General features: G+C 35.5%; 1 protein-coding gene across 1 annotated transcript in view; it reads right to left on the bottom strand.

Moving 5' to 3' along the window:
- PTPN4 (protein tyrosine phosphatase non-receptor type 4) overlaps window positions 1-24,878 on the bottom strand; it is a 363,873-nt gene that overhangs the window by 148,140 nt on the left and 190,855 nt on the right. The window contains 3 exon segments of the mRNA XM_077151764.1: window positions 2,571-2,600; window positions 2,602-2,647; window positions 10,482-10,550. Of these exon segments, the coding sequence (XP_077007879.1) occupies window positions 2,571-2,600; window positions 2,602-2,647; window positions 10,482-10,550 (145 nt within the window).

The following is a 24,878-nucleotide window of genomic DNA, read 5'->3' as shown; positions in this document are numbered from 1 at the left end:
TATCATGAACTGAACATATATTATGTTCTGAGTACACTTAAGAAACCATGTAAAGATATAAAGGAAACATCGTTTTTGTATTCTCATCACCCCTGTAAAAAGTCATTGTTATGATGCCAGCCCCTGCTAATATTAAAGGATGTTTAACCTGACGGAAATTCTGTGTTCCTATTTTTAACCACTAATAGAAAATGGAGTCTCAGGATAGGAGATGTTAAGAAATTTCCTGTTGCATGGAAATTCAACATGGTCTAAAAATCAGTCCTTAAAATTGAGAAACTGTGGCAGAGAGATGTCTTCTTATTAATTATGACCATTAAATTATGGCTACCCAAACATAAAAGTTTTAAAGGAGTATTTCTTAACCCTGCCTTCATATTAGAATCATGTGGAGAGCTTGTAGACATATCTATGCCCAGGTCCCATCTCACACCTACTAAAGATAAAGGGATATGTCTAATTCATCAGTATGTCTTAATTTACAGTCAGGGTAGAAAATCACTGATTTATACCACGGTAACGAAATAAAACTAGTCACTTACCCAATTTTACCAAATAGCACCAGTTACAAGATTCCATGACATTCCATTAAAAAGGATTTTTGACAAAATGCATTATTTCTAGTGAAAACAAAGATAATCTTCTAGACTGATGACTTGAGCACAAGTTAATTCCTCGACTACTACCAAACTTGATTTTACTGTCTTCTATGTCAGGAAGATATTTTGACTTAATTATCAGTGAGACAAATTTACTCCTTGATTACGTTTTCAACACAGGCTATAAAAGAATTAACACATTCAAGCTCAATTCAGAAATTCAAAGACAGGTTTTTAAGTGAAACAAAATAATAGACAACGTTTTAATTACTCATATTAACAATCTATTCCTAAATGTTAAACACATCAGCAACCCAATTTTAAATTACTGATCTTTTAATTACAAATATTTCTTATACATTTAAAAATCTGACTGCATAAAACATATACTACGAAATGTGTTGTTACCTGATTTCAAGCTATTTACCAGGAAATAGTAAAATGCATTGAAATATACTTTATAATTCACAATTTTCATTAATTCAGGATAGTTTCACTTGGAGTTCATCCAAAATTAGGCAACTTTACTACACTGTGAATTGCTTATTAATATAAAATATCTTATTATCTTAATTATTTAACAAGGCCTGACTGGTTAAGGAATACAGTATTAAACCAAATGGTATTTATATATCACAAGTTTCCTTTTCAAGATAAATCAGTATGGATTCTACAATTAGTTCCAAAGGTAGGATTTCTAATATTAGTTTCAAATATTAGGACTGCCTAATCCAGGACTCATATTCCTGAGTTCTCCCATCAATAATATTAATATCCTGCCCTCCAACAGCCACAAGGAAAAAAATCTCAAGAATGTCAATCTAATTTTTCTTACTTAGTCTACTACTGAAAAGCCTATTTTACAAAAAGCTGAGGATTGGCAGCCATAGCTAATTAAATATCTTTAATTTATCTTTTCTTTATCCAGTTCAACCATAGTATTCTAAACAATAATACATTAAAATCAAGCAGACTATCCACAAATAGCTTTAGGTACGAATCTTTAATTTAGCACCTATCTTTTAGAGTAATTCTGAATATTGTCATTGACTTATATTCAGATATCTGACACTTTTACAAAAGGCATTATATGCTTGACTAAAGCCTTAACTGCTAATTCTTAATTTTAAGCATGCATAGGATTTTCATTCAAGTTATTCTAACAGTAAACATTTCACCTAACACTTACAGAACATCAAAATGTTCATCTGGGTCATTCCTTTGCATGCTTTGTCAGGTAGAAGTGGCAACATAATTAGATTCTGTTATCAGCTTAGACTTACAAATAATAAGGTAAAAATGGGCAAAGGCCTAAACATGCCAACAACCTTCATAAATTCCATTATATTTTTCTTATAATTACTGATTAAAACCTTACAGAAAAAACAAGATAGCAATTGATCATTACTTCTACACATAAATTGTCCATTACTTCCACAAAAGATATAGGCTATATATATGTGTGTGTGTATGTGTGAATATATATACACATTTTATACAAAATACACACATAAAAACACACAAATTATGCATACATTCATATATAAGAATCCTATGTCTGCTCCATGAAGATAAAATCTATGTAGAATGTGCCATTACGAAAAAAAAAAAAAATCAGGCAAAATTCTCATTATGAGCATCCCTTCAACAGAGTTGCAGCAGCCTCTCATTATCTCAATTGTTACAGCTGTAATTCTCATCATTTTCCACAAGTAGAAAAATTTAATAAATGAATGGCTCAGGAGGCTGCTTGTGGCTACATGCGGCAGCCCTGGAGTTCCAATCCCTAAAGTCCTCTCAGCCTTCATGGGGAAAGGAGATCATTCTCTTGGAACACCTGCAACCTATTCTGTGTGCTAGTTGGGAAGTTCAAAATTTCACTATGACATTCTATTTTTTTCTAAAGGCTAACAAAGTTTTAGACTAGAATTTTGACAGAATTTTCAAGAAAAGCATGCTTCATAAACTCACCTTGTATATTCTTCTTGTAACTTGTGGGGTCATTACAAAAAATTTGACTCTAAAGTTCAAATTGTAAGGAGATCCTCCTAAAATTAACAAAAGCAGTTCTAATTAATTAGATTATATTAATCCTTTATCTTTATAAAGTATACTTGCAAAACATCAAATAAATATGGATGCTCACTCTTTAGCTGCTTCCTTATTGCTTGTTTGGATCAGCCACCTCTGCAAAACAAATAAAACTTAATTTCCTTTTTTTTGTAACTGTCAATTTTTACAATTTTGTTCCATGTAAAGTTTAACACTAAAAGCTGCCTTTTATAAAAAGCCTTTGGTATGGAAAACTTATTAAGCATAAATGAAACTGTTCATCCAAATATAACCAAATTATTCGAAGAATTATTGTATGTATTAGTGGTAGATAAAATATTCTAATATGAATTTCCGAACACATTGCAACAACAGTAACCTCTATTCCAAAAGTAAGACACTAATCACAGCAACCTGCAGTGTGATTTTATAACAGCCTGGCAATTTAAAAAAATCTTTATACTTTCATAAAATATGGTGGGCTTTATTCTCTCATCCAGATAAAACCTACTACAGAACTTAAAATCTATCTTTACAGAAATGTTCTAACTTTTATTTCTTAAAAAATAAAATAAAGTATTTACCCCTCAAAAAAAAAATCATCATACGAGATAATGTTTAGTATTGGGAGGGCGTGAGAATTTTAAATGACCTCAATACTTTTGAATAATGTTAAGCTCTATTTCAGGAAACTTTTTAACTTAATCAGAAAATACTTCAACTGCCAACATGTTTCAGTTAAAAATTAAGAACCAAATGAGGTATTAGATGCAGTAGTTTCAAGCTCTATATAAATAAACGCTTATGTACTTTTTAAACTTTTTTTATTAATTAAAAAAAAATTAACAAAGAAAACATTAAGATATATTCCATTTACATATAATCAGTAATTCTTAATATCATCACATAGTTGCATATTCATCATTTCTTAGAACATTTGCATCGATTTAGAAAAAGAAATAAAAAGACAAAGAAAAGAAATAAAACGATAATAGAGAAAAGATCATACCTACCATACCTTCTTGCTTTCAATTAACTACCATTTCAAATAAATTTATTTTAAATTTGTTCCCCCTATTATTTTTTTATTCCATATGTCCTACTCTTCTTTGATAGTAGCTAAAAGGAGTCAGACACAAGGTTTTCACATTCACGAGTCTCATTGTGAAAGCTATATCATTGTTCAATCATTATCAAGAAACATGGCTATGGACAAGTTACATTTTAGCAGTTCCTCAGTCTCACTAATCTTGAACAACAAGGTGATATTATTAATGTTACGAATACTCAGGATAACCTCTGACTCTTTTGGAATCTCTCAGCCATTGACATTGTTATTTATTCTTCCCCTTTGGTCGAGAAGGTTCTCTCAATCCCTTGATGTTAATTCTCAGCTATTCTAGGGTTTTTCTAGTCTCTTGATGCTGAGTTTCAGCTCACCCAGGATTTCTGTCCACATTGCCAGGAAGGTCCACACCCTGGGGTCGTGTTCCACGCAGAGAGGGGAGGTGGCGAGACTGCTGTCATGTTGGCTGGAGAGAGACAATCTGAGCAACAAAAGAGGCTCTCTTGGGGGTGATCTCAGGCCTAAATTTTAAGTAGACTTGACTTTATTGTGGGGTTAAGTTTCATATGAAACCCCCAAGATGGGGGTCCGCTATAGCTTGGTTTCTCACTACTTGTGAGAATATCAAGAATTCAACTTGGGGAAGTTGAATTTTCCGCCCCACCATTCCCCGAAGGGGCTTGCAAATACTTTTGGTCACTGATCAAATACTTGGGATTCATGGGGCATCACTCTGGACAAACCAACATCTCATGTCCTACTGAGATTTCAAGTACTTATGACATTCAATCAAACTATCTAATGGTTATATTAGGAAATGCTCTAGTCAAAATTAAATTTTGTAACAACTTTTTTTTGCTTTAAGTTCACACATAAGGTGACATTTTAAAGTATTAATTATCATCTATTTTCAGCAGCCTGCAATAATAAATACCTTTGTTCTTCCTCATGCAAAAACATTTTAAAATTGTACATTGTATATACCATTTTTTATACCTAACTACCACCCATACTGTTACTGTAAGACACTTTACGAGATTGTAATAAAAGTAGGTGGGAGTAAACACTCCATCCTTCTCTCTCCATTATCATAACACACAACATATAAATCAGCTGATAAAACATTAAGACCATATGTGGAATTCATCAATTCTTTCCAGGTATTCTGTCACTATCTTCATCTTTGGTCTAGGTTCTATACAAGCTTTAATTGTTCTTTTCTTATTTTCTTCTTCATGTTTCACATGGAAGCCAGTGGTTATTTAAAGCAAAACTGATTATACCATTTCTTTGCTAATACCTCAATGTCAATTTCTCAGTGAAGGTCTGAAGTCCTTATTAGGGCTAACAAGGGTCTCTGTTAACAACTCATTTATTTAACTCAGCATAATGGCTTCCTTATGTTTTTTCAAGAGCCTTTTAGGCTTTCAACGCAAGTGACTCTGTGTACAATATCCTTCTAGTTTCCTATGGTAATTCTTTTTATTATGCTGTAAGTCTAAGTTACATTGCTACCTCTTCAGCAAACCTTCAAAAGTATGGCATGCATCTATTGCAATATTTTCTATAAGCAGAAAAGAAACATTAATTCCTCCATAACATTTTTCTGATAATGATGAGTTTGTTTACATGTTTATTGCTGTCTATTCCTAGATTTTGATTTGTGAGGTCAGGGATAAAGTGTTCTCTCAAACTGGATAGTCATCATCTAGCTATTATTGAATTTAACATATGATATTATTAAAAATATTTGTTAAAGACTTATAAAGCTGTTGAATGACTCAGAAGTTTGCAAGGAGAAAAAAAAGATGTGTTTTTGGCAAATAAATCAAGTAGGTTCTAACCTACTTAAATTTCTTCTTTCTATCCAGTTTTTATCCATCATCCCAATCATTTATCTATTATCTAGTGATTTTTTTTTCTTGACATTTCAGGAAAACTCATAATATACATTATAAAATGCTGGTCAAAAATAATTTGGGATCAATTAATCTATTATAGAATCAAGGTGGTATTAAAGCAATATGATCATTATAAGATTAAGGATACTAAATTTTAGCAATGTAACAGAGAGAAATACATGAAAAAACATTCAGAAAGAAATGAGAGGGTCTCATAATGGTACAATACACAAAGCCAAATAAATATGGAAATAGGCATTAATGGAAGAATTAAGGGTCAAAAAATGTATGACTTAAAACAAAAAGAATAAAAGGCTGTGCGGTTTGAAATGATGTATGTACCCTATAAAAGCCATGTTTAATTCTAATCCATTTTGTAAAGGCAGCGTTTTTCTAATCCTATTCAGCACTGTTGTTTGAAACTGTTATTAGATACTCTGGAGATGTGATTTAATCAAGAGTGGTGGTTTAGCTGGCTTAGGTGGAGGGTGTCTCCATCCATTTGGGTGGGTCTTGATTAGTTTACGGAATCCATAAAAAGGAACATTTTGGAAAAGTGGAGATTCTGACAGAGCAGGAATGAATAGCCACAAGAAGCAGAGAGAGTTACAGCAGAACTTTGGAGATGAAAAAGGAAAATGCTCCGGGGAGCTTCAAGAAACAGGAAGCAGGGAGAAAGCTAGCAGATGATGCATGTTCGCATGTACTTCCAGATGAGAGAGAAACTCTGACCATGTTCGCCATGTACCTTTCAGATGAGAGAGAAACCCTGAGTGTTCGCATTGTACTTTCTCATTGATAGAGAACCCTGAACTTCATTGGCCTTCTTGAAACAAGGTATCTTTCTTTTGGATACCTTAGATTGGACATTTCTATATACTTGGTTTTTTATTTATTATTTATTTATTTTTTTATTGATTAAAAATTACAAAAATATTAACATATCATTCCATTTACATATACAATCAGCATTTCAATATATCTCAAAGTTGATATTCATCATTTCTTAGAACATTTGCATCGATAGAAAAGAAATAAAAACAATGGAAAAAGAAATAAAACGATAACAGAAAAAAAAAAGATTATACATACCATACCTTACCCCTACTTTCATTATCACTAGCATTTCAAATATATACTTGTTTTAATTGGGACATTTTCTAGGCTTAGAACAGTAAACTAGCAATTATTAAATTCCCTGTAAAAGCCATTCATTCTGTATATTGCATTCTGGCAGCTAACCAGAACAATAAAGAAAATTGCATTATCAGTAGTTAACTGGATGTAAATGTTTTAAACTTGAGACAAAAGACTGTGATTGGCAGAATGGATTAAAAGTTATGACCCAATATATGTTGTTTACAATAGACTCACATAAATTAAGGCATAAGTAGGCTGAAAATGAAAGGATGGAAACAAATATATACCATGCAGGTAGAAACTAAAAGAGAGATGGGTGTGATACTAATATCAGGTAAAGTAGATTTAGTCAAAATCTGGTAAGGGGAAAAGAGGGACACTATGTAGTGAATAAGGGTCAATTCAACAAGACATCTAATAGTAAGGGATTATAATACATCACTTTGAATAATGGATAGAAATAGACAGAGATCAATAAGGAAACAGAAGACTGGAATGATACTTAAACTACGTAACTAACAAAACATCAAAACTTCACCAAAGAGAATACTATTCTTTTCTAATGCACATGGATCATTATCCAGATAGATCATATGGTAGGTCACAAACAAGTCTAGAATTGTAGGTGAAAACAGGATTGAGGCCGCAGGCTTCCAGGAATGTTCTGCGAAATAGAGCAGGCTGAGACTAAGGGACCGCAGTTTAGGGAAGCAGTGATTTATTAGCTGTGCGACAGGGCCCAGCGAGTCACCTGAAGTCTGAGCTCCGAACAAAAGGCAACTTAGCTTTTATAGACTGTACAATATGTTAAAGACAAGGTAAACAATTGGCGGATTTAAGTTGAGAATGGCCCAGGGTTATAGACTGTAAGACATGTTAAGACAAGGTAAACAATTGGCAGAGTTGAGAATGCAGGGCCTATAGAGTATGAGGGGCCCCTACCCAGGATATCTTATCTTGCCTATGTGCATTTTCATAGTTCCGAAGACTAGGGGAGGGGGTTTTGGGATTTTAGAGAGACAGCTATATCAGAAAGAGGGGGAGGCTGCTGTACAGAATAAATAAAAAAATATAGAAATTATACATATGTATTTCTCTGAATCAATGGAATGAAGCCAAAAAATCAATAACAGAGGGAGAAACAGAAATTACAAATATGTGGAAGTGAAGTACTGTATTCTATTTTTTGTATGTGTGTGGCAGGCATGGGAACAAAACTGGGTTTGGCCTGGAGGCAATAACTCTGCTGTCAGCACCGTGGCTACCCAAGCAGTATTCTTAATCAACCTATGGGTCAAAGAAGCAATCACAAGGGAAATTAGGAAATATCTTGAAGCAAATGAATGAAAACACAACACAAAAACTTATATGACACAAAAGGAAGTGTGAGAGGGAAATTTATAGTTCAAATGCTTACATTATCAAAGAAGGAAGATCCTAACCAGAAACCTAACATCAGAACTAGAGGATTTAGAAAAGAGCAAACTAAACCTAAAGTGAGCAGAAGGAAGGAAATAAGAGATTAGAGCTGAAAGAAATGAGATAAAGAATATTCTTATAGAATATTCTATAAGAGAGAGATATTCTATAAGAGAGAATAAAATCAACAAACCATTAGACTGGCTTACTCCACCCCCCAAAAAGGGAGACATTACTACTAATCCTAATTATGTTACTAGAATACAAAGGAAAGAAACACAAAAGTCTGTACAACACAAACAGCAAATCTTATTGTAAAATGATAGGCTATAGATAATAGAACAAAAATGTTCTCATGAATTCTAGCAAATGTACCACTAATAAAGGTGTTAATAATAGGGTCGTATATGGAAATTCTATATTTTATGCTTGGTTTTTCTGTAAACCTCTACCTCTCTAACTGAAAAAAAAAGTGTGGATGGTGATGACTAAATAACAAAGAATGCTTTATTTGTTTGAAGATTCATGTTAACAGAAAACATGATTGGAAAAGCAAATGAAAAATAAAAGGATTCTATGATAATGAGGGCATTATCTGAGTCAATTCTGTATGGAAGAAAGCAAGTGACATTTAAATAATGAGTGGTATTTCAAAGCCTCAAAAACTATAGAGCTAACATACTATTTCAGCAAAGTGACAGGTACAAAATCAAATGCAAAATTTTGTAGTGTTTCCACATACTATAAAAATAATCTGAATAAGAAATGAAGAAAAAGATTCCATTTACAATAAACTAGAAGAATAAAAATTCCGGAACAAATTTAACCAAGAATGTAAAGGACCTGTACAGAGAAAACCATGAAACATTATTAAAAGAAGTTCAAGAAACCTAAATAAATGGAAGAGCATTCCAAGCTCATGGATAAGGAGACTGAATTTAGTTATGATGTCAATTCTACCCTAAGTGATTTATAAATTCAATGCACTCTCAATCAACATTCCACCAGCCTTCTGGCAGAAAAAGAAAGTCAATCACCAAATTTACATGGAAGTGTTAAGGGGCCATGAATAAAAGAACAAAGTTGTAAAACAAACTTTGATTTTAAAGTTTATTGCAAGCTAAAGTATTCAAAACAGCATGTTACTGGAACAAGGAGAGATACTAAACCAACGAATCAAATTAGGAGTTCAAAAACAAACCCTCATGTCTATACCCATTCGATTTTGACATGGGTGCCAAGTCTACTCAATGGAGAAAGAACAGTCTCTTCAACAACTGGTAACGGGAGAATGGATATCCATTGCCAAAGAATAAACTGGATTCCTAACTCACAGCATATAAAACATATCTTAAAATGGATCAAAGACCTAAATATGAGAATCAAAAATATAAAAGCCCTAGAAGAAGAAAACATGGATCTTGAGTCACTGTGTTAGGCAATGGCTCTTAGGAGTAAAATTAAAAGAACAAGCGATATTCACCAGGGAATCCCTGATACTGCATCATACATTAGGGACTCCCAAGAATAGGTCAAGTCCTTGACCTTGGCTTGCTCCTGTGAAGCTATTTCTGTAGCAGAAAAGCTAAGTCTACCTTATAGTTATGCCTAAGAGTTATTTCAGAAACTTTTTTGTAGCTCAGACGTGCCTCTCACTCTCTCTAAGCCAATTTTGCAAGTAAAACACTACCTCCCTCCTGGGGCATGACATTCAGGGACAAAAGCTTTGTGGCAACATGGACATGACTTCTGTGGATGAGCCTGGACTGGCACACTCAACCGACAAAGCCTTTCTGACCAAAAGGGGGAAAACAAAGCCTTCCAAAAGGGGGAAAACAAATGTAACAAATAAAGTATCAGTCAGTGGTAAGAAGAATCAGAGTCAAGAGGCTATTTGGAGATTACTCTTATGTTAGCTTCAGTTAAATATTGACAATTACAGGGTTTGCTAAATCCAACCAAAACCACTCTGTCAACCTAAAAACACACAGGACTTGGAGAAGATGGCGGTTAGTAGACGCGGGGTCTTAGTTTCCTCCAGAAAAGCAACTAAAGAAACAGAAACAATACAAAACAGCTCCCGGAGTCACGAGAGACCAAAAAAGACAGCGTACCCCATTCTGGAACGGCTGAACGGGTAGGAGAATCACTGTGTGAGATACCCGAGGGGTGCACGTTTTCCGGCTGGGGTGGTGGCGTCTGGGTTCCACGACGTGGTCGTTGACTGGGAACATTGGATAGCGGGGCCCTCCGTCACGCTTGGCGTCGGGCCAGCTGGGCAATTTGGAGGCACTCCCCAAGCACGGCCAGCGACCCCGCTCCACGCATGGTTTCCGGGCCGACTGCCGCAGACAACGACCGCCACGAGCGCACCTACTGGCAGGAAAAGAAAAACAGAGCAGAGATTCACAGAAAACCTTTCAACAGCTGGGTCCCACACAGGGAGATCTGATCAAATGCCAGACACCAGCAGAAAATAATGGATGACGCTCGGAAAATTGAAGATATGGCCCAATCAAAGGAACAAACCAATAGTTCAAATGAGATACAGGAGCTGAGAAACTAATGCTGATATACGAACAGAAATGGAAAAACTCTTCAAAAACCAAATCAATATTGAGGGAGGACATGAAGAAGATATGGGCTGAACAAAAAGAAGAAATAGAAAATCTGAAAAAACAAATCACAGAATTGTGGGAGTGAAGGACAAAGAAGAAAAAATGGAAAAAACAATGGATACCTACAATGGTAGATCTAAATAGACAGAAGCTACAATTAGTGAAGGAGGATGGAACAACTGAATTCCAAAAAGAAACAGAAACTATAGGGAAAAGAATGGAAAAACTTGAGCAGGGAATCAGGGAACTGAATGACAATATGAAGCGCCAAATATACGTGTTGTGGGTGTCCAGAAGGAGAGAGAAGGGAAAAGGAGGAGAAAAAACTAATGGAAGAAATTATCACTGAAAATTCCCAACTCTTATGAAAGACCTAATATACAGATCAAGAAGTGCAGCGCACCCCAAAGAGAATAGACCCAAATAGGCGTTTCCAAGACATTTACTAGTTAGAATGTCAGAGGTCAAAGAGAAAGAGAGGATCTTGAAAGCAGCAAGAGAAAAACAATCTGTCACATACAAGGGAAACCCAATAAGACTATGTGTAGATTTTCAGCAGAAACCATGGAAGCTAGAAGACAGTGGGATGATATATTTAAATCACTAAAAGAGAAAAAACTGCCAACCAAGATCCTATATCCAGCAAAATTGTCCTTCAAAAATGAAGGAGAAATTAAAACATTTATAGACAAAAAGTCACTGAGAGAATTTGTGACCAAGAGACAGCTCTGCAAGAAATACTAAAGGGAGCACTAGAGTCAGATACGAAAAGACAGAAGAGAGAGGTATGGAGTAAAGTGTAGAAAGAAGGAAAATCAGATATGATATTATAATACAAAAGCCAAAATGGTAGAGGAAAATATATCCAAACAGTAATAACACTAAAAGTTAATGGACTGAATTTCCCAATCAAAAGACATAGAATGGCAGAATGGATTACGACCCAGCAATACCACTGTAGGTATCTACTCAAAGGACTTAAGGCAAAGACACAGTGGACATTGCACACCAGTGTTTATAGCAGCATTATCTACAACTTCAAAGAGATGGAAACAGCCAAAATGCATCAACAGACGAGTGGCTAAACAAACTGTGGCGTATACCTACGATGGAATATTATGCAGCTTTAAGACAGACTAAAACTTATGAAGCATGTAATAACATAGATGGACCTAGAGAACATTATGCTGAGTGAGTCTAGCCAAAAACTAAAGGACAAATACTGTATGGTCCCACTGATGTGAACCGACATTCGAGAATCAGCTTGACTATATCATTGGTAACAGAGACCAGCAGGAGTTAGAAACAGGGTAAGATAATGGGTAATTGGAGCTGAAGGGATACAGACTGTGCAACAGGACTAGATACAAAAACTCAAAAATGGACAGCACAATAATACCTAAGTGTAATGTAACTAGGTTGGAACACTGAATGAAGCTGCACCTGAAATGTGGTTTTTTGTTTGTTTGTTTGTGTGTTTGTATCTTTTGTTTTTGTTTTTTTCTTTTTCCTTTTTATATATATATATTATTAGTATTATTATTTTAATTCTCTTCTCTATATTAACATTCTATATCTTTTTCTGCTGTTTTGCTAGTTCTTTTCCTAAATCGATGCAAATGTACTAAGAAATGATGATCATACATCTATGTGATGATACTAAGAATTACTGAGTGCATGTGTAGAATGGAATGATTTCTAAATGTTGTGTTAATTTCTTTTCTTTTTTTTGATTAATAAAAAAATTAAAAAAAAAAAAAAAAACACAGGGCTTTATCTGAGATTCTACAAAAGTTTAATGCACTAAGATTGCTTTCCAGAAACCTACAACCTCCAGAAGAGTTCCTAGGCCTGAAATGCAAGGGAGGTGGGGGGTGGATAGCCACTCCAAGCACATCAACTAGTCCCATCATCTTATCCCATATTATTGACAAGACTTTCCAAAATGAAAGTTAGAATGGGCATAGCCCAAATACCCCTAAAAAATGGGAGAAGGATCAAAGGAGAAGGATGAGTTATAATGGAGAAAATAGGATTTAACAAATGAGTATGTCTGTTTATTCTCATTCTCATTATACAGACAGTTCTTTTAGTCTCCAGTGTCTTGGAGCAGCTAGAAGGAAAAATAAAAAATTGTGGAACTGTAACCCATATCAAACTCTGAAATCTGTTCTATAACTACTTGTTACAATGTACTCTGAAATTTGTTTTTCTGATAATGTTATATTTCACAAGAAAAGTTTTTAAAAAAATGTATTACTGAAAAAAAAATATGAACAAAAGAAAAAACTGATAAACAGGACTCCATCAATATTAAAACCTTTTGTGCATCAATGGACTTCATGAAAGTAAAAAGACACATAGAGTCATGTACCAACTTAAACTCTTGACTGTCAAAACTCTAAGAGCAGGGGCCCTGCTTTTTGGTGTGTGTGTGTTTTGCCTCTACTACTTAACAACTCACTAAATACAACAGCAAGGCTTCTCAGTCTCCAGCATTGCCCCAGGCAAGGGTGGAATCAAGCTTGATGAAAGACAAAGTAACTAGTCAGGTGAAAGGAGTTAAATCACTAAAGGCCGTACCTTCCCCAAAAGATGCAGACTATCTTTCCTCCTAAAATGACGCCAGTCTGATCTGGGAAAATACAACTGAGGTCTATAGTATCTATAATTTTGAAATCTTCCACAAAAAAAAAAAAAAAAAAAAAGGCTCCAAAAAATGGCAGGGCAAGAAACAGAAAAAAAAGAACTGAAAAATTCCGATCAATTAAACAGAACTAATGCTAGAGGTCTGGAATAAACTGAACTGAATATAAAAGAACAGATTGAGAACAAAGCCATCCAGCAAGAAAACCCCAGGTAAAAGAGTGAAAAGAACCTCCAGAAGAAACTAATTAAGGAAATCAAATGCCTAGAAGCCAGCAAAAAATGAGTCACACTAGTAAAATTGAAGATATGACCCAGTCAAAGGAACAAACCAAAAATTCAAATGAGATACAGAAGTTGAAACTAATTCAGGAAATTTGAACAGACATGGAAAATCTCATCAAAAAATCAAATCAACGACTTGAGGGAGGATATAAAGAAGGTACTGGGCGAACAAAAGGGAGAAACTGAAAGTTTGAAAAAAACAAATTACAGAACTTATTGTAATGAAAGACACAGTAGAAGACGCAGAAAAACAAAAAGGAAACCTACAACAATAGATCTGAAGAAGCAGAAGAAAGGATTAGTGTACTGGAGGACTCGACATCTGAAATCCGACAGAAAAAAGAAAATACAGGGAAAAGAATGGTTAATTTATTTAATATTCTAAAAAAGAAAAACTGCCAACCAAAAATTCTATATCGAGCAAAACTGTCCTTCAAAAATGGGGTGGGGGGAGATTAAAACATTATCAGACAAATAATCACTAAGAAAATTTGAGCCCAAAAGACCAGCTCTGCAAGAAATAACTAAATAACTAAAGGGAGCACTACAGGTAGATAGGAAAAGACAGGAGAGAGAGGTGTGGAGAAGAGTATAGAAATGAAGATGATCACTAAAGGTAACAAGAGAAAAAAAGAAACAACAACAAAACTAGGTATGACATATAAAATCCAAAAGGCAAAATGGTAGAAATACTGCCTTTACAGTAATAACACAAAATGTTAAAGGTTTAAACTCCCCAATCAAAAGACTGGCAGAAAGAATTAAAAAACAAGACCACCTATATGCTGTTTACAGGAGACTCATTTTAGACCCAAGGACAAAATAGGCTGAAAGTGAAGGGTTGGGGAAACATATTTCCTACAAACAACTATCAGAAAAAAACAGGAGTAGCTATACCAATATGGGACAATTTAGACTTCAAATTTAAAATAATTAAAAGAGACAAAGAAGGACACTATGTATTAAAAAAAGGAACAATTCTACAAGATATAACAATCATAATTATTTATGAACTAAGCCAGAGTGCTCCAAAATACATAGTGAGGCAAACACTGACATCACTGAAAGGGGAAACAGACACCTTTACCATAATAGGGAGACTTAAATTAGCCACTCTCATCAATGGATGCGACATGTAGATAGGATCAATACAGAAACAGAGAATTTGAATAATATAATAAATGAACTAGACTTAATATTTACAGAACATCACACCCCACAACAACAGGATTCACCTATTTCTTAAGTACTCATGGGTCATTCTCAAGGACAGACCATATGCTGGGTCACAAAGCAAGTCTCAATGAATTTAAGATTGAAATCATACAAACCACTTTCTCAGATCATAAAAGAATGAAGTTGAAAATCGGTTAACAGGCAGAAGGCCAGGAAATTCACAAATATATGGAGGCTCAACAACACACTCTTAAACAACCAGTGAGTCAAGGAAGAAATTAAAAGAGAAATCAGTAAATATCTCAAGGGAAACGAAAATGAAAACACAACATATCAAAATTTATTGGATGCAGCAAAGGCACTGCTAAGAGAGTAATTTATTGCCTTAAATGTTTATATTAAAAAGGAGAAAGAGCAAAAATTGAGGAACTAACTGTTCACTTGGAAGAGCTAGAGAAAGGGTAGCAAACCAACCCCAAAGAAAACAAAAGGAAAGAACGACAAACATTGCAGCAGAAATAAATGAAATTAAGAATATGAAAACAATCGCAAAAAATCAACAAAACCAGAAGTTGTTTTTTTGAGAAAATTAATAAAATTGATAGACTCTTAGCTAGGTTGACAAAAGAAAAAGAGAAAAGATGCAAATAAATAAAATCAGAAATGGAAGAGGAGGCATAACCATTGATCCTGCAGAAATAAAGGAGGTAGTGAGAGGATACTATGAGCAACTACATGCTAATAAACTAGACAACACAGAAGAAATGGTCAACTTCCTAGAAAGGCATGAAAAACCAACATGGATTAGAGAAGAAACAGACGACCTCAACAAACCAATCACAAGTAAAGAGACTGGACAGTCATCAAGAAGCTCAAAATAAAAGTCCAAATAAATAATAAAAAAAAAGATAAAAAAGAAAAAAGAAAAGTCCAGGACCAGATGGCTTCACATGTGAATTCTACAAGAAAGAATTAGTACCAATCCTGAAGTGTCACTAGCTGAGAGATTTCAAACAGAGTCAAGAGGTTATCCTGGAGGTTGTTCTTACATATTATACAGATATCCCTTTTCAGTTTATGGTGTATCTGAGTGACTAAAGGGAAGTACCTGAAACTGCAGAGCTGTGTTCCATTAGCCTTGTTTCTTGAAGATGATTGTATGAAGATAAAACATTTACAATGTGAATATGTCATTGTGAAAAACTTGTGTGTTACTGTACTAGTTTGATGGTACCGGAATGCAACATACTGGAGACGGACTGGCTTTCAATAAAAGGGGATTTATTTAGTTAACGTATAGTTCTTCAGAAGAAAGGCAGATAACTTTCAACTGAGGTCCTTTCTTATGTGAGAAGGCACAGGGCGATCTCTGCTGGCCTTCTCTATAAGCTTCTGGGTTTCAACAACTTTCCCTGGAGTGATTACTTTCTGCATTTCCAATGGCCTGGGCTAAGCTGCGAGTGCCGAGATGAGGTATGCTGAGCTGCTTGGGCTGTGCTACGTTGAGTCTCTCATTTAAGCACCAGCCAATTAAATCTAACATCATTCATTGCAGCAGGCATGCCTGCTAGTCGACTGCAGATGTAATGAGCAACAGATGAGGTTCACATACCATTGGCTCATGTCCACAGCAATAGATCTAGGCCAAGCTGACACCTGAATCTAACTACCACAGTGATGGTCCCTTTATCTAGGGTATGGACAGATGCATAAAAAATATGGATTAAAAAAACAAACAAAACATAGGGGGAACAAAGGTTAAAATATACTGGGGAGATGAAAATGCTAGTGGTCAATGAAAAGGAAAGGTAAGGGATAAGGTATGTATGAGTTTTCTCTTTCTTTTTTTGGAGAGATGCACAAATTCTAAAAAATGATCATGGTGATGAATATACAACTATGTAATGATACTGTGAGCCACTGACTGTATACCACGTACGGAATGTTTGTATGTTAAGAATATTAGTGCTTGCATTTTTCATCAATAAAAAATATATTTTTAATTTTATGATTCTAAGATGGTGGCTTAGCAATGAGCATGTTTTAGTTCATCCTCCAGAACAACTACTAAATAACCAGAAACAGTACATAACAGCTTCTGGGGCCATGTCACTGACGAGACACACAGCGTACCACAGTCTGGACAAGCTGGACCAGCTGTGAGCACCCCCAGAACCGTGAGTTCCCCAAGCTGTGGCAGACAATGCCCCTCCCCCACAGGCTGCTTCCCAGAGGGGAAAGAGACTTTACCAGCAGTTGGGGCTGAGCTCAATCAAATGCTAATTGTGGAATTAATTAACAAATTTTGACTACTAAAAATAGGCCCCCCGCTCAGGTGAACCTGGTTGAAGCTGAGGTTGCTCATTTTTACCCTGGCGCCAAGTGGGTAGGGCTGACGGGGGGCGGGGGGACGACAAAGGTTTTTGTGGATGTGTTTCTACAAAGGCTTGACTGCCTTTGGATACAGCGGCAGGGCTTCTCAGGCTGCAACTGCCCCAGGCATAGGCAGAAACAAGCTTTGAGGGCTTGTCTGGAGCTAGTGTCTTCCCTGGGGGAGGGGTGAGGCCCAACTCAGGTGGAATCCCTCCCTCAAGGAATTCAGACCACAGGGCTTCATAATTTGGAGAGATTAAAACCAGCCTACAACTTCTCCTCTGTCTCCACCACGCCCCCATCAGGGAGAGTCTGCCAAAGTTAAAGGTACCGCATCATTTTATGCTGGTGGGACCTGCAGGGAGACAAGCCCCACATTCTGGGCAGGATAAGAAAAACAAAGTCCAGAGACTTCACAGGAAAGTCTTTCAAACTGCTGGGTCTCACCCTCAGGGAAAACTGACGTAGGTGACTCTTTCTTCCTGATAGGAGGTCAGTTTGGTCTGGGAAAACCCAGCTGGGGTCTATAATACCTAAGGAGACCCTCCCAAGGGCTGGGGTTACGAGGGGAAGGCACCATACAAGCAGGGCAAGAACCAGGAAAATAAGAACTGAAAAATTCTGTTAAACAAAACCTAAGCTAGAGGTCCAGAAAAACCTGAAATGAATATCAAAGAACAGACAGACAACAAATTCATCCAGCAAGAAAACCCTAGGTAAAGGAAGTGAAAGCAATCTCCAGAATAAACTAATTAAGGTAATTAAATGCCTAGACGCCAGCAAAAAAATCACAAATCACACTAGGAAAATTGAAGATATGGCCCAGTCAAAGGAACAAACCAACAATTCAAATGACATACAGGAGTTGAAACCATTAACTCAGAATATACAAACAGATATGGAAAACCTCATCAAAAACCAAATCAATGAATCGAGGGAGGATATAATGAACAAAAAGGAGAAATCGAAAGTCTGAAAAAACAAATCACAGAACTTATGAGAATGAAAGGCACGGTAGAAGAGATGAAAAAAACAATGGAAACCTACAATGGTAGATTTCGAGAGGCAGAACACAGGATTAGTGAACTGGAGGACGGAACATCTGAAAATCCAACAAGAAAAAGAAAATATAGGGGAAAAAATGGAAAAATATGAGCAGGGACTCAGGGAATTGAATGACAATATGAAGCGCATGAATACACATGTTGTGGGTGTCCCAGAAGGAGAAGAGAAGGGAAAAGGAGGAGAAAAACTAATGGAGGAAATTATCACTGAAAATTTCCCAATGCTTATGAAAGACTGAAAATTACAGATCCAAGAAGTGCAGCATACCCCAAACAGAATAGATCCAAATAGATGTACTCCAAGACACTTACCAATGAGAATGTCGGCAATCAAAGACAAAGAGAGGATCTTGAAAGCAGCAAGAGAAAAGCAATCCATCACATACAACGGAAGCCCAATAAGACTATGTGTAGATTCCTCAGCAGAAACCCCAGCGAGAAGACAGTGGGATGATATATTTAAACTATTAAAAGAGAAAAACTGCTAACCAAGAATTCTATATCCAGTAAAATTGTCCTTCAAAAGTGAGGGAGAAATTAAAACAGTTTCAGACAAAAAAATCACTGAGAATTTGTGACCAAGAGACTAGCTCTGCAAGAAATACTAAAGGGAGCACTAGGGACAGATACAAAATGATAGAAGAGAGAGGTGTGGAGAAGAGCTATTAGAAAGGAAGACTATGAGTAAAGGTATAAAGAAGGAAAACTAGATATGACATAAAAAATCCAAAAGGCAAAGAAAAAGGTAGAAGAAAGTACTACTATGCAGTAACAATACTAAATGTTAATGGATTAAATTCCCCAGTCAAAAGACATAGACCAGCAGAATGGATTGAAAAACAGGACCCATCTATATGCTGCCTCTACTCAAGAGGACATGAGGGCACGGACACATACGGACATTTGCACACCAATGTTTATAGCAGCATTATTTACAATTACCAAGTCACAAAAACAGCCAAAATGTCAATCAACAGAAGGGTGACTAAACAAACTATGGCATATACATACGATGGAATGTTATGCAGCTGTAAGACAGAATAAAGTTATCAAGTATGTAACAACATGGATGTATCTTAAGGACATTATGCTGAGTGAGATTAGCCAGAAACAAAAGGACAAATACTGTATGGTCTCACTGATATGAACTGACATTAGTGAATAAACTCAGAATATTTTGTTGGTAACAAAGACCATCAGGAGATAGAAATAGGGCAAGATATTGGGCAATTGTAGCTCAAGGGATACAGATTGTGCAATAGGACTGACTATAAAAACTCAGAAATGGACAGCATAATACTACCTAACTGTAATACAATTATGTTAAACCACTGAATGAAGCTGAATGTGAGAATGACAGAGGGAGGAGGGCTGGGGGCATAAATGAAATCACAAAGAAAGCTAGATGATAAAGATTGAGATGGTATAATCTAGGAATGACTAGAGTGTATAATGATAGTGACTAAATGGACAAATTTAAAAAATGTTTTTGCATGAGGATGAACAAAGGAATGTCATTACTGCAGGGTGTTGAAAACAGATGGTAATTAATATTTCAAACTTTCAACTTATGTGTGAGATTAAAGCAAAAAATGTTTTTTGGTACAAAATTTATATTTTGACTAGAGCATCTCCTAATATAACTTATGTAGATAGTTGGTTGAACAACATAAGTATATGGAACCTTGGGTAGGACATGAGATTTTGTTGGTTTGTCCAGAGTGATGTGCTGATGAATCCCAGAGTGATTTAATCAGTGAATGGAAAAGCATTTGCAAAGTCCCCTTCGGGGAATGGGGAGAAACAGGGAAAATTCAACCGCCCCACGTTGAACTCTTGATATTCTCACCAGCAGTGTGAACAACCAAAGCTATGGGCTGAACCCCCAGTCTTGGGGTTTGTTCATATGAAACAACCCCACAAAGGATAGGTTAAGCCTACTTAAAATAAGGCCTAGGAGTCACCCCCAGGAGAACCTCTTTTGTTGCTCAGATGTGGCCTCTCTCTCCATCCAACACAACAAGCAAACTCACCACCCTCCCCCGTCTACGTGGGACGTGACTCCCAGGGGTGTGGACCTTCCTGGCAATGTGGGACAGAACTCCTAGAATGAGCTGAGACTCAGCATCAAGGGATTGAGAAAAACTCTAGAATGAGCTGAGACCTAGCATCAAGGGATTGAGAAAACCTTCTCAACCAAAAGGGTGAAGAGTGAAATGAGACAAAGTGTCAATGGCTGAGAGATTCCAAACAGAGTGAAGAGGTTATCCTGGAGGTTATTCTTATGCATTAAGTAGATATCACCTTGTTATCCAAGATGTAATGGAGAGGCTAGAGGGAACTGCCTGAAAATGTGGAGCTGTGTTCCAGTAGCCATGTTCCTTGAGGATGATTGTATAATGATATGGCTTTCACAGTGTGACTGTGTGATTGTGAAAGCCTTGTGTCTGATACTCCTTTTACCTACCTTGTCAACAGACGAGTGGAACATATGGAATAAAAATAGGTGGTGGGGGAACAAATATTAAAATGGACTTAGTTTGAAATGCTGGTGGTTGGTGAGGGGTATGAGTGGGGGGTATGGTATGTACAATTTTTTTTTTCTCTTTTCATTTTATTTTTCTTTTGTCTTTTTGTTTCTTTTTCTAGATTGATGCAGGTGTTCTGGGAAGTGATCATGGTGATGAATATGTAACTATGTGATGATATTGTGAATTACTGATTATACATGTAGAACAGAATGATCACATGTTAAGAATGTTTGTGTTTCTTTTTTGTAATATTTTTTTTAATTTAAAAATAAAAAAATTTTATGATTCTCCTGTGGTAGACATCAATGATTAATTGTACAAATATAAAAAATATTCTTTCATAAACTAGAACAAATGTATGACACTATTACATGGAGTTAATAATAGAGGGGTATATGGGGAAAATGTACCTATTACATACTATGGACTATAGTTAACAGTAATACTTTAATATTCTCTCATCAACATTAAGAAATGTACTACAATAGTACTATGGTTCAATAATGGGGGGGATAAAGGGTATGGGAAGATTTGTGTTTTCTTTTTTTATTTCTACTCTGGATAATGAAAATATTCTGAAACTTATCATAGGGTATGCACAACTAGGTGTTGCTATTATGAGTCAGTGATTTGTATACTTTGAATGATTCGTATCGGTGTGTGAATACATCTCAATAAAACCAAAATTAAAAAACAAGTATGATTCCAACTTTTCTGGAAGCCACTATTTTCATCATAAATAATAGGATCTTAGAACTTCTTACTTGAAAATATCACCCCACTTCAAAATACCTCTGCTTCCTCATCTTCATAATGTAATTAGGTCTAGAATAGAAATGTTTTCTTGGAATACAAATTTATGTAATGGAATTTTAATCTCTTGTGGTTTATATATTTCAATGGAATGATGGTTTTTCATACAAATGACAGTAACTTTAGTGTAAGCAGCTGGTCTCTAACTCTGTTGCTAACTTATTTCTCCAATCTATCTAAAGCTAGGCCAATGGCTAGAGGGTCTGATCTGTAAGGGCCAACAAGATAACTGAAGAATTATCTATTTCCTCTCAAAGCTAACAAATAATGAAATGTAGCAGACAAACTGTAGGTATTTCCCTGGCTCACAATTTATCTTTCTGGGAAATGTCTTCCTCCTCTTTTCTGGAAACTCCAACCCCCTTCTCTGCCACTTTTAACATGGTTATTTCAGGAAACACCATGAAATTTCAAGGTAACCTCAAACCACGGCCATAGTTAATTAGATCAGAAGTAGATTATTGACGTAAGCCAAGCATTCAAAAAGCCTTTTCACATAATTTTCAATTAGACACTAGGATAACGATGGCACTCTTTAGGTAGGCACCTTTGAAGACAAACAAATAGGGAAGGTAATAATGGTCGAATTCCATCATGACCTTAGGAATACAGAAGTCAAACAGCAGCAGATTGAAGAATGAAGCTGATATAAAGAGAAAAGCAAAGCATACAGTAAAATAGAATTTCCTGAGTTTTTAACAATGCACTAGCAGTCTGATGTTACGCCACTGCCTGGTTCATTTACTTTGCTTTTTTGCTTAAATTATCCTGAGTTGGTTTCTGTTCCTTGTTACTAAAAAATATATAACATCAAAACTTGTGGCAACTGAAAAAGCTAAAAATCATTAATGGCATACTATACATCCATTTTCTATTCTCCACTTGTAATACGATACACTTCTTCCTTTCATAAAATCTAATGATCTCACATACCTAGTAGGTCAAACTTGGCTGTCAAGTCTCCTATCAAGAGCCAACTGATTATTTGGTAGTGGCAGCTTAGAATATTATGTTAGGGATCCTGGGGGTTTCGATCCTGGGAGTTTCATTCAAACTCAGTGGAAATAAACAGTTTCCTTAAATAGTGAGATCTGTAATAGCCAAAGGACAGAAGAAATGAACATATGAGGCTATTTCTGAATTTGTCTAGTGTTTCTAGATTCTCCCACAGTGAAAAAATGATCTGGAAATCTTATACTGAAATAAAGCCCCTAATGAAATGCATTTCCTGTATTTGATAACCGAGTATGACATTACTGACATTTCTATTCACTTTCATTTTTACATGGGTTTTGGTGCATCAACCAAATTCAATTATTAATCAAGAAGTAACAGTATTTTTCAAGGCCCTTGGACAGCTCAAGTCACCTACCAATGGCATCAAATAATGAGGAAAAGTTTGGTTTTTATTTATTTTATTATTTATTTTTTAAAATTTCAGTTCCATATAAGCAGCTTTATTTCAGACAGGAGAGGGATGTCTGGAGGAGGGCACAGAATTGAAGAGTACCAGCAAGGGTAACTTAAACGATAAAAAGAGAAAAAGGGAAAATAATATTTAAATCTGACAAATAAAATCCAAAAGATAAGACAGTGGATTCAAGAAAAGCCTTTTCAGTAATAACTCTGAGTGTTAACGGACTAAATGCACCAATTAAAAGATAAAGATTGGCAGAATGGATTAAGAAATATAATCCAGCTGTAAGGTCTTTACAAGAGACTCATATCAGAACATATGAGATGTGGCAAAGGCTGTGCTGAGAGGGAAATTTATTGCCCTAAATGCCTATATTAAAAAACAAGAAAGAGTAAAAACTACTCACCTGGAGGAACTTGAGAAAGAACAGCAAACTAACCCCAAAGCAAATACAAGAAGAGAAATAACAATGATTAAAGCAGAGTTAAATGGGTGGGAGAACAAAATAACAATAGAAAAAAATCAATAAAATCAACAGTTGGTTCTTTGAGAAATTCAATAAAATTGATGGGCCACTAGCAAGAAAGAAAAAAGAGAGAGGACGCAAATAAACAAAATCAGAAATGAGAAGGGGTGCATTACCACAGAACCTGACAAATAAAAGAAATCATAAGAGGATACTATGAACAAGTATATGCCAACAAACTAGACAACTTAGATGAAACGGACAAATTCCTGGAAACAAACAAGCTACACTGGCTCAGGAAGAAACAGAAGATCTCAACAAATCAATCACAAGTAAAGAGATTCAATCTATCATCAAAAATCTTCCTACAAAGATGAGCCCAAGGCCAGATGGCTTCAAGGAGAATTTTATAAAACATTCCAAAAAGAACTAACACCAATCAATACCACTCAAACTTTGCCAAAAAACTGAGGAAAAAGGAACACTACCTAACTCATTTTATGAAGCTAACATCACTTTCATACCGAAACCAAGTAAAGATGTTATAAGAAAGGAAAACTAGAGGGCAATCTCCCTAATGAACGTAGATATAAAAATTCTCAACAAAATACTAGTAAATCGAATCCAACAACACATTAAAAGAATTATACACCACAACAAAGTGGGGTTTATACCAGGAACTCAAGGATGGTTCAACACAAGAAAATCAATTAATGTAATACAGCAGAATAACAAGGTGAAAGGGAAAAAAAACACATGATCATCTCGATTGATGCTGAAAATGCATTTGACCATATTCAACATCCTTTTCCAATAAAAACACTTCAAAAGATAAACACCTGGCATATATGAAAAATGATGGCCAGCAGAGTACTCTATGGAGAGAGACTGAAAGTTTTCCCCCTAAGATCAGGAATGAGACAAGGATGTTCTCTTTCACCATAAATAATCAACACTGTGGTAGAAGTTCTAGCTGGAGCAATCAGGCAGGACAAAGATATAAGAAGCATCCAAATTGGAAAAGAAGAAGAAAAACTTTCATTATTTGCAGAAGATATGATACTATACTTAGAAAATCCTGAGAAATCTACAACAAAGTTACTTGAGCTAATAAACAAATTCAACAAGGTGGCAGGATATGAAATTAATGTATAAAAATCAGTAATGTTTCTATACACAAGCAAACAAGCAATGACCTAATTGAGGAGTCAGTTAAGAAAAAAGTTCCATTCAAAATAGCAAACTAAAAGAATCAAGTACTTAGGAATGAATTTAACTAGGGACATAAGGAACTTGTACACAGAAAACTACA

The sequence above is a fragment of the Tamandua tetradactyla genome, chromosome 3, assembly GCF_023851605.1.
Source record: "Tamandua tetradactyla isolate mTamTet1 chromosome 3, mTamTet1.pri, whole genome shotgun sequence".
NCBI lineage: Eukaryota > Metazoa > Chordata > Mammalia > Pilosa > Myrmecophagidae > Tamandua > Tamandua tetradactyla.
Note: the sequence above shows the minus strand (reverse complement) of the source record. Positions and strands in the feature narration are given on the sequence as shown.